Source organism: Pleurodeles waltl, chromosome 12, assembly GCF_031143425.1.
Source record: "Pleurodeles waltl isolate 20211129_DDA chromosome 12, aPleWal1.hap1.20221129, whole genome shotgun sequence".
NCBI lineage: Eukaryota > Metazoa > Chordata > Amphibia > Caudata > Salamandridae > Pleurodeles > Pleurodeles waltl.
Genome location: NC_090451.1, coordinates 631,013,412 through 631,028,036, shown reverse-complemented (window position 1 = coordinate 631,028,036; position 14,625 = coordinate 631,013,412). Strand labels below are relative to the sequence as shown.

General features: G+C 42.7%; 1 protein-coding gene across 1 annotated transcript in view; it reads left to right on the top strand.

Annotated features, from left to right (window-relative positions):
* Positions 1 to 14,625, top strand: part of LOC138267165 (nuclear receptor ROR-alpha A-like) — a 250,950-nt gene that overhangs the window by 166,283 nt on the left and 70,042 nt on the right. Inside the window, exon 6 of the mRNA XM_069216015.1 lies at positions 13,059 to 13,553. Coding sequence (XP_069072116.1) covers positions 13,059 to 13,553 — 495 coding nt within the window. The remainder of the gene's footprint in view (positions 1 to 13,058; positions 13,554 to 14,625) is intronic.

Sequence of the window (14,625 nt, the reverse complement as noted above, 5' to 3'; positions counted from 1 at the left end):
GACCTCGCAAATATAGTCACAGCTCTTCATCTGACGGGTGGAGTACCGATGATGAGAGACCACAACCATATTTCAACTTTCCTCAATATCACCCTGGTCAGCCCCTGGGTTGGCAACAACCCTTCCCCTTCTATCAACCCCGCCACATGTTACCATATATGCCTTTTTTAGGCAGCGGCAGGGGCAGGGGACGAGGCAGAAGGCGAGGAAGAGGCAGACGAGTCCATTGGGCTCAGGAGGAACCACAGATGGTCACGCGGAGCCAGGGCAGAGTCCAACAACCAAAGACTTAGTTGTCAACCTGTCTGCAAGACCCCTCTCCCTTGAAGAAACCATGGTTCTTAATAGGGGTTTGGGATTCGTTCCAACCCCGAGAGAAGACTTCTTTCGCCTTCAATGTGAACTCGCACAATTTTTTAGGAAAATACGATTACAGGCCTTTTTCAAAGACAAACCCACTGGTACTGCCCCTCCAGACTCGGGCCTCAAAAAACCGTCCAAATTTATGCCCCCTACTACCTCAATACCGTGTGAGATTTTGGCATTTGAAAAGGCGGTTAATACCGATCTTAGTAAACTTAGACCCAAACAGAATTTCATTAACATACCCAAAAATGAGAACGACGCTCTCAAGAGACTGGCAGCTGACAACAGTATTACCATCAAATCAGCAGATAAAGGAGGCGCTATAGTCATATTGAACTCTGAAGACTATAGACAGGAATGTCTTCGCCTTTTGAGTGACTCCACTTATTATGCACGCATCAATAATGACCCTACAACTAGAATCCAGGCAGAGATAAGAGGGATGATAAATGAGGCTTCCAGCAATTCTTGGATCTCACAAAAAGAAGCAGAATTCCTGGATACTGCGAACCCGAGGATCCCATACTTTTACTGCCTCCCTAAGATTCACAAAGGGAAGACTCCTCCCCCGGGTCGCCCAATAGTCTCAGGTATAGGATCTATCCTAGAACCTCTTTCTATATTTTGTGACCATTTTTTGCAACCCCTCGTGCAGCAATCTTCTACATATTTGCGAGACACCAAAGATGTCCTTAACCTTATAGAATCCATCAATGCCACAGATAATGTTCAAGCTATGATCACCCTAGATGTCGAAGCATTATACACTAATATTCCACAACGAGCCACCTTAACAGTAGTTGAAACTGCCCTCCTTTCTGCCACGCTTGACTCGGCTACCCCTGTGCATTTTATTATGCACTGTGCTGACCTAGCCATGACAGAGAATTTTTTCCAGTTCGAAGACCTACTATTTCATCAGATTCGAGGTACTTCGATGGGTAGCACCTTTGCTCCTAGCATGGCATGTCTCTACATGTATGATTTTGAAAAACGATTCATATTACCTGATTCGAACCCCTTCTCTGAGAATATCAAATTGTGGCGTCGTTATATAGACGACATTCTGGTCATCTGGCAGGGCCCCATCGACAAGGTAACAGCCTTTACGACTTGGGTCAACAATTTGGACCCTTTTTTACATTTCACCTCCTTGGTCTCGACCACTATGATCCCTTTCCTGGATCTGGAGATCAGCATTGATAGAGGCAAACTGAAGACTTGCACTTATCAGAAAACTACAGATCGTAATAGCTTATTACTATACGACAGCTACCACCCCAAAGCACTCAGAGACAATTTGCCTTATGGCCAGTTCTTGCGGTTACGCCGCAATTGCAGCAACATCTGCTCGTTTGACATACAAGCTCAAGAATTGAAGCAAAAATTATGTGACCGTCATTATCCCATCAAAGTGGTTAATACTGCCTATAAGCGAGCTAAGTACAGTGACAGAGATTCACTACTGCATACGGCCACCAGGTGTGCAGAAAATAAACTTACGTGTGTTACCACCTTCACACCATTGTCCAATACCATCAAGAAAATCATTAACAAAAGATGGGATATCCTCTGTAGTGGTGGTGAGAATGTCTCAAAACCGTTATTTGCCTTCAAAAGGACAACCAATCTAAAAGATATTTTGATCCACACGCGACCTAAACCCCGGGCTGCGCCCAGTAGACAAGGGACCCTCTGGGAGTTACCATCAGTTAAGGGCCACTACCCTTGTGGAAATTGCAACGTATGTTCACTTACAAAACAAATAGATACGCTAGATTTAGCACCCATTGGAAACTGGCGGCTACTCAAACATACCAACTGCAACACTAGAAACTGTGTATATTTGATCACTTGCCCTTGTGGCTTACAATATGTAGGGATGACCACAAGAGCAGTTAAACTAAGAATCAATGAACACCGCAGCAACATCCGTTGCGGTCGAACTTCAACAAAGCTTAGCATGCATTACATTGAGGTACAACATAGCCCGGATGACATGTGGTGGGTTGTACTACAGACATGTGCCCTGAAGGGGACTGGGTCTCTCTTTGAATTAGAACAACGATGGGTTTTTAAACTTGGGACCCATCGCAAGGGACTGAATGATGACATCCCTTGGACGAGTTTCCCCTCCTGATCTAGGTATCAGGACCTAGAAAAGCCATGGTGACCCACCAGACATGTGAGTTGTTTATAGACAAAATATGACCACTGACAGCACCTTATCTAATATGACAGATAACTGTCATATGATGATTCAGGCCCTAATCCCTCCCTCTACTCCCACCACAGTGTTTTGAGATACTTGCCACAGCCGACTTTATGAAAGTCCCTTCACTTTAAGATGGCCGCCGCTTTATATTTATCATTGAACCTGGATCGCCACGAGCCCGTCATTCATTTCTATCACCAAGTATCTCCGAGCGCGGAACGCACTCCCGTTACCTAGCAACGGGCGCGTCAGACGCTTCTATCAATTTCCGGGCCCATAGGGATTTCTACCCCCCGGTTCGCGCTTCCCTTTCACTTTCGGGAGCGCATCCAGGGTTAGGTGGAGCCGCCCGTCGCCAGGCTCTTGACAGTAAGTGTACCGCCGTATTGACTTTTTGTGACACTCTCACGTCACTGGTTTACGCTCGCATGTCGACCGAATCGGTGACAGTTTAACTACTTAAAACGCTGTATAGTTGCCCTGAAGGCCTGACCTCCGTCCAGGTTTGACTATTAAGTGATTTCGGCTTCTCTTTATTTTTAACTCTATTAGACTGATTTCAGTCACAAGGCACTCCTTGTCCTTGACCTTTATGCTGCGTGGATCGTTTCCAATCAGAGATACCTTGAGTGGGCACATAGCAAGTGTTTTTATGTCATAGAAATCCCACATACCCTGCATGGACTGCTAATGATGTTTTCTTCTCACTACTATTTAATGATGATCAAGTATGTATTTGTTAGAGGGAAGGGACTCCCTTTTATTATGTTTTCAATACTATCAAACATCTAATAAGCATCTGTGGACTGTCTCCACTATCCATAAGGGTGGAGTTTGTTATTTTGTTGTAAGGGTGGAATTCCTGACATTTTTTGTTAATCTACACAATTTTTGTTAATCCACACGTGCCCCTTGATTTACTTATTTGTGTGTTTATTTATTTTTTCCATATGACTAGTAGTGTGTTAAACGAACCTGGCCATTGGCCTGCGTGATCCCATGAAGCCCTGACTCAATGTGGGAGGGTAAGCATATCTCTGTTTATTTGGCATGAGTGTGTCACCACCAGCACTATCACCGTGTGCCACACAGTTTATCGTACATTCTGCTTCAACAGAATCGAGAACATTTTTGAGACACAATTTACGCTTTTATCTTTTCTAGGGTGACGAATAGGAACTAAATAAGGGTCATAATGGACTCATGTAAGTGACTGACGATAACTTTTTGTTTGACTGTCAGTTCTGATATGTGATAGCCAATTTAGCTTGTAGTTGGAGAAGTTTTTACACTAGGTCCTGAAGAAGCGTCATTGGATCCATGTGGACCACAAAGACGCGAAACATGTCGACCCGATTTTGAGGAGGGTCTTACAGTTTTTTGACCCTCCGTTATTAGACATACAGTTAGAGAGTGGCAGAGCATTATCTCTATCTCACTCTCCTGATCAATATTTTAATCTTGGCCTTCACCCCACATAGACAGAATAAAGTTAAGTACTCATTAAGGGTCCTGAGCCAATTTTATTTTCTTTCTTTGAACTCTCCCCATTTTCTTTCCCCCTACTTATCTGCGGGATAGAGTGGCATCATCGAGAAAAGATCTCCGGCAAAGAGCCCCCCAGATGGGTGGTGCCCGTCAGACATTGCAGCGCCGGTCTGACGAGGAGCTTGTCCGATGATGAAGCATGACACCCATTTGGGTGTGTGAGGACTCTTGCTCCTATTAAATAGGACTCCAGATTACTCGTCCTGTCTCCCTTTGTTACCTAGGAACAGTGTATTGCATTATTAGTGACTTTATTTGAAGCCAATGCAGTGACTGGTCATTTTTCTATTCTTTATGAGGGAGGAGATGTCCTTTCCCTCGTACGCGAGCAAAAAGAACAGGTGATGAATGGAATGCTGAAAAATGCAAACAATTACCCCCAGTCACAAAGATCTGGGTATAATCCATCCTTTTTTCCCCATTAAGCCACCTCAGTTTGGACCCAGCCATACGCAAATCAGCCTTGACCCTGCTTCCCGTGGGAACAGTCCAAGCCGAACTGTCAGGCCAGATCCTCCATGGACCGGAAACAAGCATCCTAAGACTGGTTTGGGGATTTCACCCCTCAACAGCCAGGCTAGCTTGAATCCAGAAGCGCACTGAGCACGGGACCCATGTCTGGGCATACACTTCCCACTTAGGGCGACAAAGGCAAAAAGAACCAGTGATGGAAGCAATGCTTAACAATGCAAACACTCAACTCCAGTCACAAAGATCTGTGTTTAATCCATTATTGTTTTTCCCACCACGCCACATCAGTTTGGACCCAGTGATGTGGAAATCAGTCGACCCTGCTCCTCATGAGAACAGTCCAGCCTGAACCAAGCTCAATCTCCAGGCATGAAGGTGGTGGTTCTGAAGATTGGGGTTCACGAACATGCAGGGGTGGTTTCTTCTATGGATTGCAGGATCGTCACCCCTCCTACTGTGTGACAATATAGTAATTTGTCATTTTTCTATTTTTTATCAGTACAAGATGCTCTTTCCCTCGTATGCAACACCCTCACCGGCAGTAAGCATGCAGTAGTTAGTCAACTTGTATTCTGAAGTACTGTGTGTCCTCCCGAGGATGGGCGTTGGGGCTTCTCTGGGAGAAAATGCTGAATTTGAACCACTGTAAAGTCAGTGGCAACAGACATTTGTGTGAGAATGCAGGGCGTGCTAAGCTACGAATGTATTACCTCAAATTCAGCGAATGAGCTCTTAGTCAAAGTTGTGTATAGTGGCATCGTTCGTGTGGTTATGTTATTTTAAAGGTTTTTAGGGCTTGAACTCTTCTCCATACGAAGCAGAGTGGATTGACAGTGGTGGAGTGATGTCTTTCACAGGAACACTTTCTCAGCATTACACCAATCACATTGTTGCGTCTGGCGATTTGGATGTTGTGATCTCGCTGTGGCAAGTTCCTAGCCCTTTCACTTCCCCTCCCATCTTTCAGTTATCTTTCCCTAATACTGGCTATACAATAGGAAGGTCCCTGTATCATTCCCTAATCTTTAGGGTGTTTTCTTCATTCTTTGGCCACCTGTTCCTCTCTCTAGTACTTCCTGGTTACACGTTTTTTCAGTTACAGTTTGTGCACTTTTCCCTTACTCCCTTCCTCTTTTTTTCGATTATTGTCACACAGCCATATCTAGCAACTGCTACTTAGCCACCGTTGCTCTTTACTCTCATTGAATTGTCCAGTTCTGCATTTAGTTGGCTGAGTTAACTAATTTCTGTTCTATCAATCCTGACTCATCATTTTAGGCATTTTAATTAATTATTTCCATCTCATGTATACAAAGAGTGCCCTCTACTGTCCTTTAGTAATAACAGTGTTTTAGGACTGCCAGTTTTAGCTATCTTTCGCACTGTTAAAACACACAGAATTAATACGTACGACACAAAGGCATTTTGCCGGTTTATGTCTGCGAAGTAAGAGCACAAATGAAGAATCAAAGGAGTCCCTCTCAAGCTACACCACGACAAACCACACCCCAGTCCTCCAGAGAGCTGGGAGCTGTTCCATGTGGCCAGAGGTATGGCTAGCTCTCATCCATAGGGGGAGTATTCAGCGGCAGATATGGTGCACCACAGTAGCACCAGAGGCACTCTCAGTCACTGAACACCACCTGCACGTACTCGCTTCACTGCCTGCCTCTTGAGATGCCACCAAATGAATCAGTCTCCAAGGAGTATTCAAAAGGGCGTATGTTTTTAAAAGTTGGTTTGAAAAGGTACACATTTAACCCAGATACACTTGATATGTCAGTGACAAAACACATGCCTGCACGAATAAGCAGATGTAGATACGCCTGTTCCAGGAGGAGTCTGGTTGTGTTTAAATCAAGTAATAAGGCCTCCTCTCCTCTCCTAAAACCTACCGTCTGACCCAGGGTCCAGAAATGCTGCTACTGTGGTAAATCTGGTGCCAGAGAAACGACAAGTCATTACATCATGTGGTAAGCTCTTGGGATATGAACTAGTGCTGAAAAATGGGTGATACTGGGGGCCATCCATCAAGGAGATACTGGAGACGTCAATGGATCTATTGGGCTGCTCTTTAGTTGTAAGCAACAGTTTCACAACTCTTTTACAAATGATCTTGTTTTGCTTAGTACATGAAAAAACGTTTTGCTCACATAGTTTAGAAGCTGCGCATACAGGACCAGTTTACTGCGTATGTCCTGTAAGCTTTTGTGATATAAATGGCTTAATTTTGAAAGAGAAGTTGAGATTTAGCTTCTGATTACTGTAATCGAAAATTTGCTCTTAGGTAATGGATCAATGGGTCTTTTTATTTCTTTACATCCCTGGCTGACTTGTACAGCAATTATCTAAAAAGCTTGCATTTAAAACACTTTGAGTGAATGTTTAGCGTGAGAGATGAAGTGTCATAAATCTATAATATTGGGTGACACCCTGCCTTGACCCTCCGGGATCTGCCTTTTTGTTGATAGACAATTTGTTTCTAAACAGAGAGGTTAAATTGAAGGCAGTGAGGGGACAGACATATGGGTGAGGTGATGTATTTATTTATGTAAGAACACTAAGGGCTAGAGTCCAAGAAGGGCTCTCTTTAAACAAAAAAGGGCACATAAAGTATAAGGTACTAAATACAAGTGAGCTGTAAGTTGATTGCCAGCAGGGCTTATTTTTTCAAAAAACAGAAGTGCTTCAGTACAGGGTTTAATGCAGTGTGTCTGCAGTGTGGCATGCAGTTCTCTTGCTGTACTGAATAATCAGCTATCTATGTCATTATCAGATGAAATCTCTTTATTGATGTCAAAACTACATTTACACATTTGGTTTATTTACCTTGTTTTCTCAAATTTGCTTTAAAATGCACCATTTGCCCACTTTTTTTCCAAAATGTTCCAGGGAGGAGAACGCCTCCCCCCCAGACCCCTCCCTTCACCCCAGGATGGTTAGGCTTGCTTGCTAAGCTCACTCGCTGCAGGGCATCCATCCCAAACTTTTATACTCTACCACTTTCACACATCAACAGGTGCTACTGGAAACATGCCACCTCCCCCAACTGAAAGAAGAGATCCAGCACAAGAGGAAGAAAATGCGGGGTATGAGGTCCGAGTACGACACCTTCTCAGTCAATCGGCGGCAATAAGAATGTCTTGAGCCCAGTCCTGGCTAAGTTTCCCCCAAGCCGGAGGAATCAAGGATATGGGTTGAAATGCACAGTGATGGGGAAAGTTCCTACTCAACTGAAATGGGTCGCCCAAGGCTCCCCTCAACAGATACTGGGGGTGCCTAGCTGCTTGCACTGAGCATTTTCCAAGGAGGTGAACGAGTCCTCCTAAGGTGTGCCTCATAAGGAGAAGATGCCCGGGAGTACTTCTGGCAGAGAGCACCACTCATTATCATCAAGGTAACTTTGGCGCAGGCGGTCGGCACAGACATTCTGAGACCCTGCCATGTGATTAGCTGTTAACCAGACGTCCTCACAATATGCCCTAGACCATAGCCTCAAAATTCCTTGACAAAGGACCTGTGACCCTACTCCCCATTGCTTGTTCACATATCACACTGCAGTTATATTGCCCGCCAAGATCTGGACACACCTGTCGCAAACGGAGGTGAGAAAAGCCTTCAGTGCCAGACAAACTGCTTGCAGATGTAGAAGACTGAGGTAAAGCATCTCCCCTTCTGGAGATCCGAAGCCCCCTACTGTAGTAATCTTTTCAGCAATATTCAGTAAATAATAATGATCCACCCATTTGTTAACCTTATGATCTATAAAGTCAGCAGAGCTCCACAGGTCTCTCAGTAGGTTTGGTCACCAGAACTACTGGGGTAAACCAAACAGCCCACTAAGTTACTTTCACAGTTCGCTCCCACTGAGTCCTTTTAGTTTCTTCTCTAAGGGTTCTCTTATTAAATTAGGTTTAGATATTACTTTGTGGGCAACAGATATGTCATCCTCTTTTTGTTTAACCCAGTGCTCAAAATAAAAAAATATCGAATTGAAAAAATGTCTTTTACTTTCATGTTTTTTTTATGGTCAATGCTTCTGCTCCGCATTTCGGTCAAGCCTAACTTTAAGCTCCTTCTGGTAACTCCACTATAACAGATTCTAACCTACGGGATCCATGTTACAGCCACCAATCCTAATATTAGGTCATTATTCTTCCTTGAAATCCTTCCTAAATCCATCGTAAATAGCATTCACATTATTGAATGTGTTACAAATAGCCTGCATCTGTAAGAACTGCCATGACTCAACCATGAAGCCCAATTTCATACTAAAGCAATGCATTGTCACTATCTACAGCCATTTTGGCTGTAGGATAAATACTCTACCCCTTCCTCCACTTTTCCCACTAACGTCACCTTTCGCTCCCTCTTATTATATACTCACTCACAATGCCCCCTGCTCCCATACTTGCTGCACTTTGCACTTCTGGCAAAATATCTGGGACTATTAGCCAGATTCTCAAACTACAGCAACAATAGCAAGTCACTCATTTTATTCCGAACCTCTTTAGTTTTTAAATTACTATCATCCCAACCAATGCTTGCTTCTACTCCATTACTTGCTTCTACTTTCTTATCTATCTTTGTAGCACAGTCTTCGTTTATCACTCCCTCTAACCTTTTTAACACAGTCTCAGTGGCATCCTCAAAGCTGGGTTTCATGGCAACTAAGTCCTATTGTATGGAAGGATTCTTGGTGCAGCACAGTAACAGATTCCTAATTACCAAGTCACATAATATACTGAAATCATGTCTTCGACATTCTACTCAGAACAGACATTCTAGTAACCACTTTTTCTCCCTTGGTATGAAGGAGACCGCATACACTGTGAAGTTCTAAAACCACATTTACTCTTTCACCAAAATGATGTTCAAGCATGTTCAGTTATGTTTTCAAATACACACCTTGATTCTTCGTTACCCTTCCCCAATTTGGACTTTAGTGAGGATATTGTAAGCCTTCCTCCTGTCAACCAACAGATCATCAAACAACATATGTTATTTCTGAGAGGGGCACGTTCACTTCCTCCAGCGAATAAATGAGACTCAAATTACTTGAGCCGTTCCTTTCATGAAAGGCAGTAAGAGCCTGTGAATAACTGTACAACCATTACACAGAAGAAAAGCAGGAATTAATAAAATTCCATTAAAAACATTGATAAACTGAGCTAAAATTTGCTAAAACAAGAGGCTATCACATCATAACAAAATCACTGGAGATTGCTGGGAACACTGTGTGTCAGTATGTACAGATAATATACAACCAGCTCTCTACAGGTCTTCCTTCTCATTTTCCACTTCCTATGTCAGTTTCTTCTATCTTCTCTATTTAATGGAACTTTCTGCTTCCTGATTAGCTCACCAAGTGAAACACGTTACCTCAAAGTTTTTCAAAATCACAGAGTTGCCTGCAATAACAAAACACCCTTTGTTCCTACCCTCCGTCTGCCTTCCAGTAAAGGTGTGGTGCTTGAAAAAGTCCTTTACCTCCTTTACAGTTTCAGTGCTTAGAAAGCATGCCTACCAATGAATATTGCCAGCGCGAAAATGACGGTCATACGCACGCACTCCTAACTTCCATACTCTTTCCTATGGAATAGTCAGATGAACAAGAAACATTCAGCTGGAGGAGGCCAAAACATACTGCACTCTTCAGCCTCATCTCATACTTGCTCTTCCTAAGGTATAGTTGCACAGTGACCAGCCAGTCTGTTACAATGAAGCCTTCGCCTTCCCACACACTACAACTTGAGAATCAAGGCAAATTCCACTAGTAAATTAAATTAACACATTGGATGTGGCTTTCTCCCTTAATAACTTCCCAAAACGGCTTACTCAGTACAAACACAAATGATGGACGGAATGCGGAACCGATCAAACATTCACCCCCAGCCACAGATCTGGATTTAATCCATCAATTCTTTTGCTCACTACGCCACCCCAGTTTGGACCCAGCCATAGCCTGGCTGATGAAGGGTGATACCCTGAAACCAGTCCCAGGATGCTTGTTTCTGGTGCAGGGCAGACCTGGCCTGGCAGTTCGGGCTGGACTGTTCCCCTGGGGAACAGGGTCAAGACTGATTTGTATATAGAGGGCTGGGTCCAAACTGTAATGTCATGGCAAGCAAAAAACTAAATTATAGATTAAACCCAGGTCTGTGACTGGGGTGAATGTTTGATTTGTTCTAAATTCCGTCCATCATCTGTTGTTTGTGCTTTAACCAGGCAAGTATTATCTGGTACTGGGTAGTTGCACTTCTTGAAGTTAAAAGGGGAGCACTTGCACTTTCCTGCAGTGCAGCAATACATTTATTGGGAGAGTACCGACACTGCTCAGAAGCGAAAAGGTACTCAAATTAGTGAGTACCTGCACTTCTATATTTTCATTTAAAGAACTCAAATCACTAATGTTAGAAGCATCTTCTTCGGAGAATTTCCAACTGATTTGGTTGATTATCAGGGAAGTATCAATTGAGGAAAAATGTGTTTATAAGATAAAAGTTCAGGGAAGATGCATTAAGGATGCCTTTTACTTGGCTGGGTTGGCACCTTGTCATCAGTGTAATGATGAGGAGACAAGTAGTGAGGGAAAGATTAATCAGGTATTGGGTGCATATGCAAATAACTTCGGCCAGGGCTCTAACTGACAAAGAACCTTTCCAACCCGAGCCTTTCATGAATAATGTTTTGAGTTAGACATTTTTGTTTGATTCAAAGATACAGTAAATCTAATCAGAATGTTAGGGGGACGGAATATTCCATCACCATGTGCACACACTTAATATAACCTTTCAGTGCTGTAGCTGCAGCACCCAATATATGTTATGATACTTTAATTTATAAAGCACACAAAGATCTACTAGGACTTTTACGCAGTGTGCAAGGAAATTGAAATTTGCTAGTGTGTCAAGAAGGTAACTTATTTTAAAAAAAAAGTCAGAGCCTTATGAAACGACCAAGAGGAGGTCGGAGGGCACCGGGTAATTTCTCATGTCTGATCTTTATTTATAAGGATTTTCAGAGACTGACACACCAAATGGCATGTCTGAGACTGCCAATTCTGTGCTTAGCTGACTTAAGGACAATAAGCAGATTGGAAGACAAAGAGCACCTGGGAGTGAGCTTTAAACAGAGTGAGAAGTGAACGTGATGGATTGAGTCCACCCACAATGAACAGAGCTTAGCCACTGTAATGCCAAGCCATCAATGTCCTTAATTCGGCCACTGTCTAGAACAATGGAATGCTCAACTGTGTCAAAGGATACTGGCAGACCCAGTAGGAAGAAGGCACTGATTTAGCCTGAGTCCAATTTGAATCAAACGACATAAGAGATACAAAGGAGGTGTGATTGTGTAACGGCTTTGTTTAAATACAAAAAATAGGTGTGGGGTCTAGCAGAGATAGTGGCTTCACAGAACGAATAGAATTAGTTATGTCCTCTTCTGAAAAGGAGTGAACGCAGTAAAAAGGAAGAACAGGATATTAATTCAGAAGAGAAGTAGGCCCGTTTAATATTAAAGAGTACTTAATAATATTAATAATAATAATTATCTCTTTTAGCTTCATACAATGCTTTGGATTCTGTCATATTTTTTTCTCCAATTCCGTTCAGATTAATGGAGTTCGGTTTTAGCCTCTCAATTCAGATTAATACCGGTGGGTGGGATTCCCATGTTTATTTCCCCCTCTATTGCTTAAAATTGCTTGTGAATACAATGCCTCACATAGCCAAGTATAAAAAGCCTGCAGTTGGCTTTCACTGTCTGAAGGTGGGTAAATATGGAGCTGTTCAGGGTGATATCAATATGATGTTTCATCGGGTTCAAAAAAATTCTATTTCTAACCACAAATCCCATATTGCACTGAGCTTACTGGCTGAAAATATTTGTTATTTTATTTATGACAAGTATGAGAGTCATGAAACAAATTCAGAGAACTGGAACCTATGACTGGGCCGGGTCTCTACAATACATTGCAACAGAGTGACAAGCCCTCAATCGAGGCCTCCAGGTTTTACAGCGTAGTGCAAGTTCACGTATGCTTACTAATTTAGTAAAACACTGAACATTAATGAGCAATGTAGACTAAAGAAACAAGTGCCAAAACGGAGGAGAGCTGTAGTTAAGAAATGTACGTCAATATCAATTGTACCATTAAGCTTCATTGGTTATATTCACTGTTAACAATTCAGTAAATCCTCTCAAAGCGACGTCCGCATCATTTCTGGTATTTAAAAAACATTAAACAATGAATGCCGCAAAAATATGTTGCTATCGTGTTGACCGGGAATACTCTTGGGACTAAATAATATATTTTCTTCATTTCCTAAAGCACAATCTGCAACATTTGAACTCGCCGCAACTGATGTAGTAATTTTGTCTGATGAAATATTGTTTCAATACTAGCAACTGAGTAACAATCGAAAATGTTTCTAAAAATATTTTTTGATTTTAGCTGTCAAGTTCGGACGCATGTCAAAGAAACAGCGGGACTGCTTGCATGCAGAGGTACAGAAGCATCGACTGCAGCAGGAGCAGCAAAACATTGAGGTGATGCATGCAGAATACCCGGATAGTCTCACCAGCGGGCAGTTCAACATGAGATCTGCTACAGACATTATGGATGATTCTAAATGTTCCAACACCCTTCTGTCTAGGACAAGAACACATCTCTCTCCCAACGAGGCGGAGGTCTTCCCTGGTTCTCACAGGCTTAACAAAGGGGAGAACCAACAGGCACTCAATCATCCATTTTCCAAAGGGTCCAACCAGGACCGGGTTAAAATGGACATCAAGGCGAATGGATTACACACAATGGAGAGGCATTCCTTTCTGCTGGACCTCAGTGGGGCGAGGAGAACCCCCATCTACGAAAAGCCAGAAGAAGTTGACTTATGTTCCAGCTCTACATTTTTTTGGGAAATGTCAAACTCCTCTATAATGGAAATCGGTAGGTGTTTTTATTCTCAGCTTTGAAATTTATGTTCTATCTCCATCAAGTGTTTAAATAACAAGGGTGTTTATAGTACGTCCAAGGGTGGCAGATCTGTGGCAGATTTTCAGGATAACCACTGACTATGTAAATGAATCACTTTTGAGGAAATTGTATGCAAATGCATTCAATGTGGCTAGCCTGAAAAAATGCCATGGGTCCTTGCTGCATCGACCAAAGATGAATACTCCTACTATACACAATATTTCTACCCATTACTGCTACACACCTTGTACCTTATATGTGTGGTGGCCATGGACATCCTGAGAATGTCATGTAGAATTTGCTGCAACTGCTAGTAGTATTGGCTAAATGATCACAGATATTATAGGCAGTTCAAAAACGTTCACGTGGCAAATCAAATTTAAAATGGCTTCTGCACTCCACATCCTTTTATGCTTCCATTCTGACTCTTGTAAATAGATTCAAAAGGCCTCTTTGACAGGTTGGTGGATGGGGCATTTGCATATCATGGCACCTGCCCTATCAACCATGCTTTTCCTGACTTAGAGTGGGAGGAACTGTGGGATTTGAAACTGCAGTGTTTCAAATAGAAACACTTGACCAGATAGTCCATCCATGAGTGAGCTGTCAGGTCACATTGACGGTTGCCAGCAAGAAGAGCTGGGTTACCAACACTCATTTTTCATACCTGTGTTGGCCTTGTGAGACATAGCAGTCCCAGGAACAGAAAACAAATATTGACCCCGACAAGCATGGAAACAAATGTCTGTGAATAAGTTTTGGACCTGGCCCTTTTTGTAGGTTTATCCCCAGACTTTTTGCCTTTTCGCCTCCTATTTCTCTGACCCTCTTTGTGTTGGTTCTAGGACTCTGGGCACTTTACCACTGCTGATCAGTGCTAAAGTGCATATGCTCTCTGTGTACATTGGGATTATGATTGGTTATTCATAATTGACATATTTGATTTACTAGCAAGTCCCTGGTATAGTGCACCATGTGTTCCTATGGTCTGTAAATCAAATGCTACTATTGGGCCTACAGCACTGATTGTGCCACCCACGAGTAG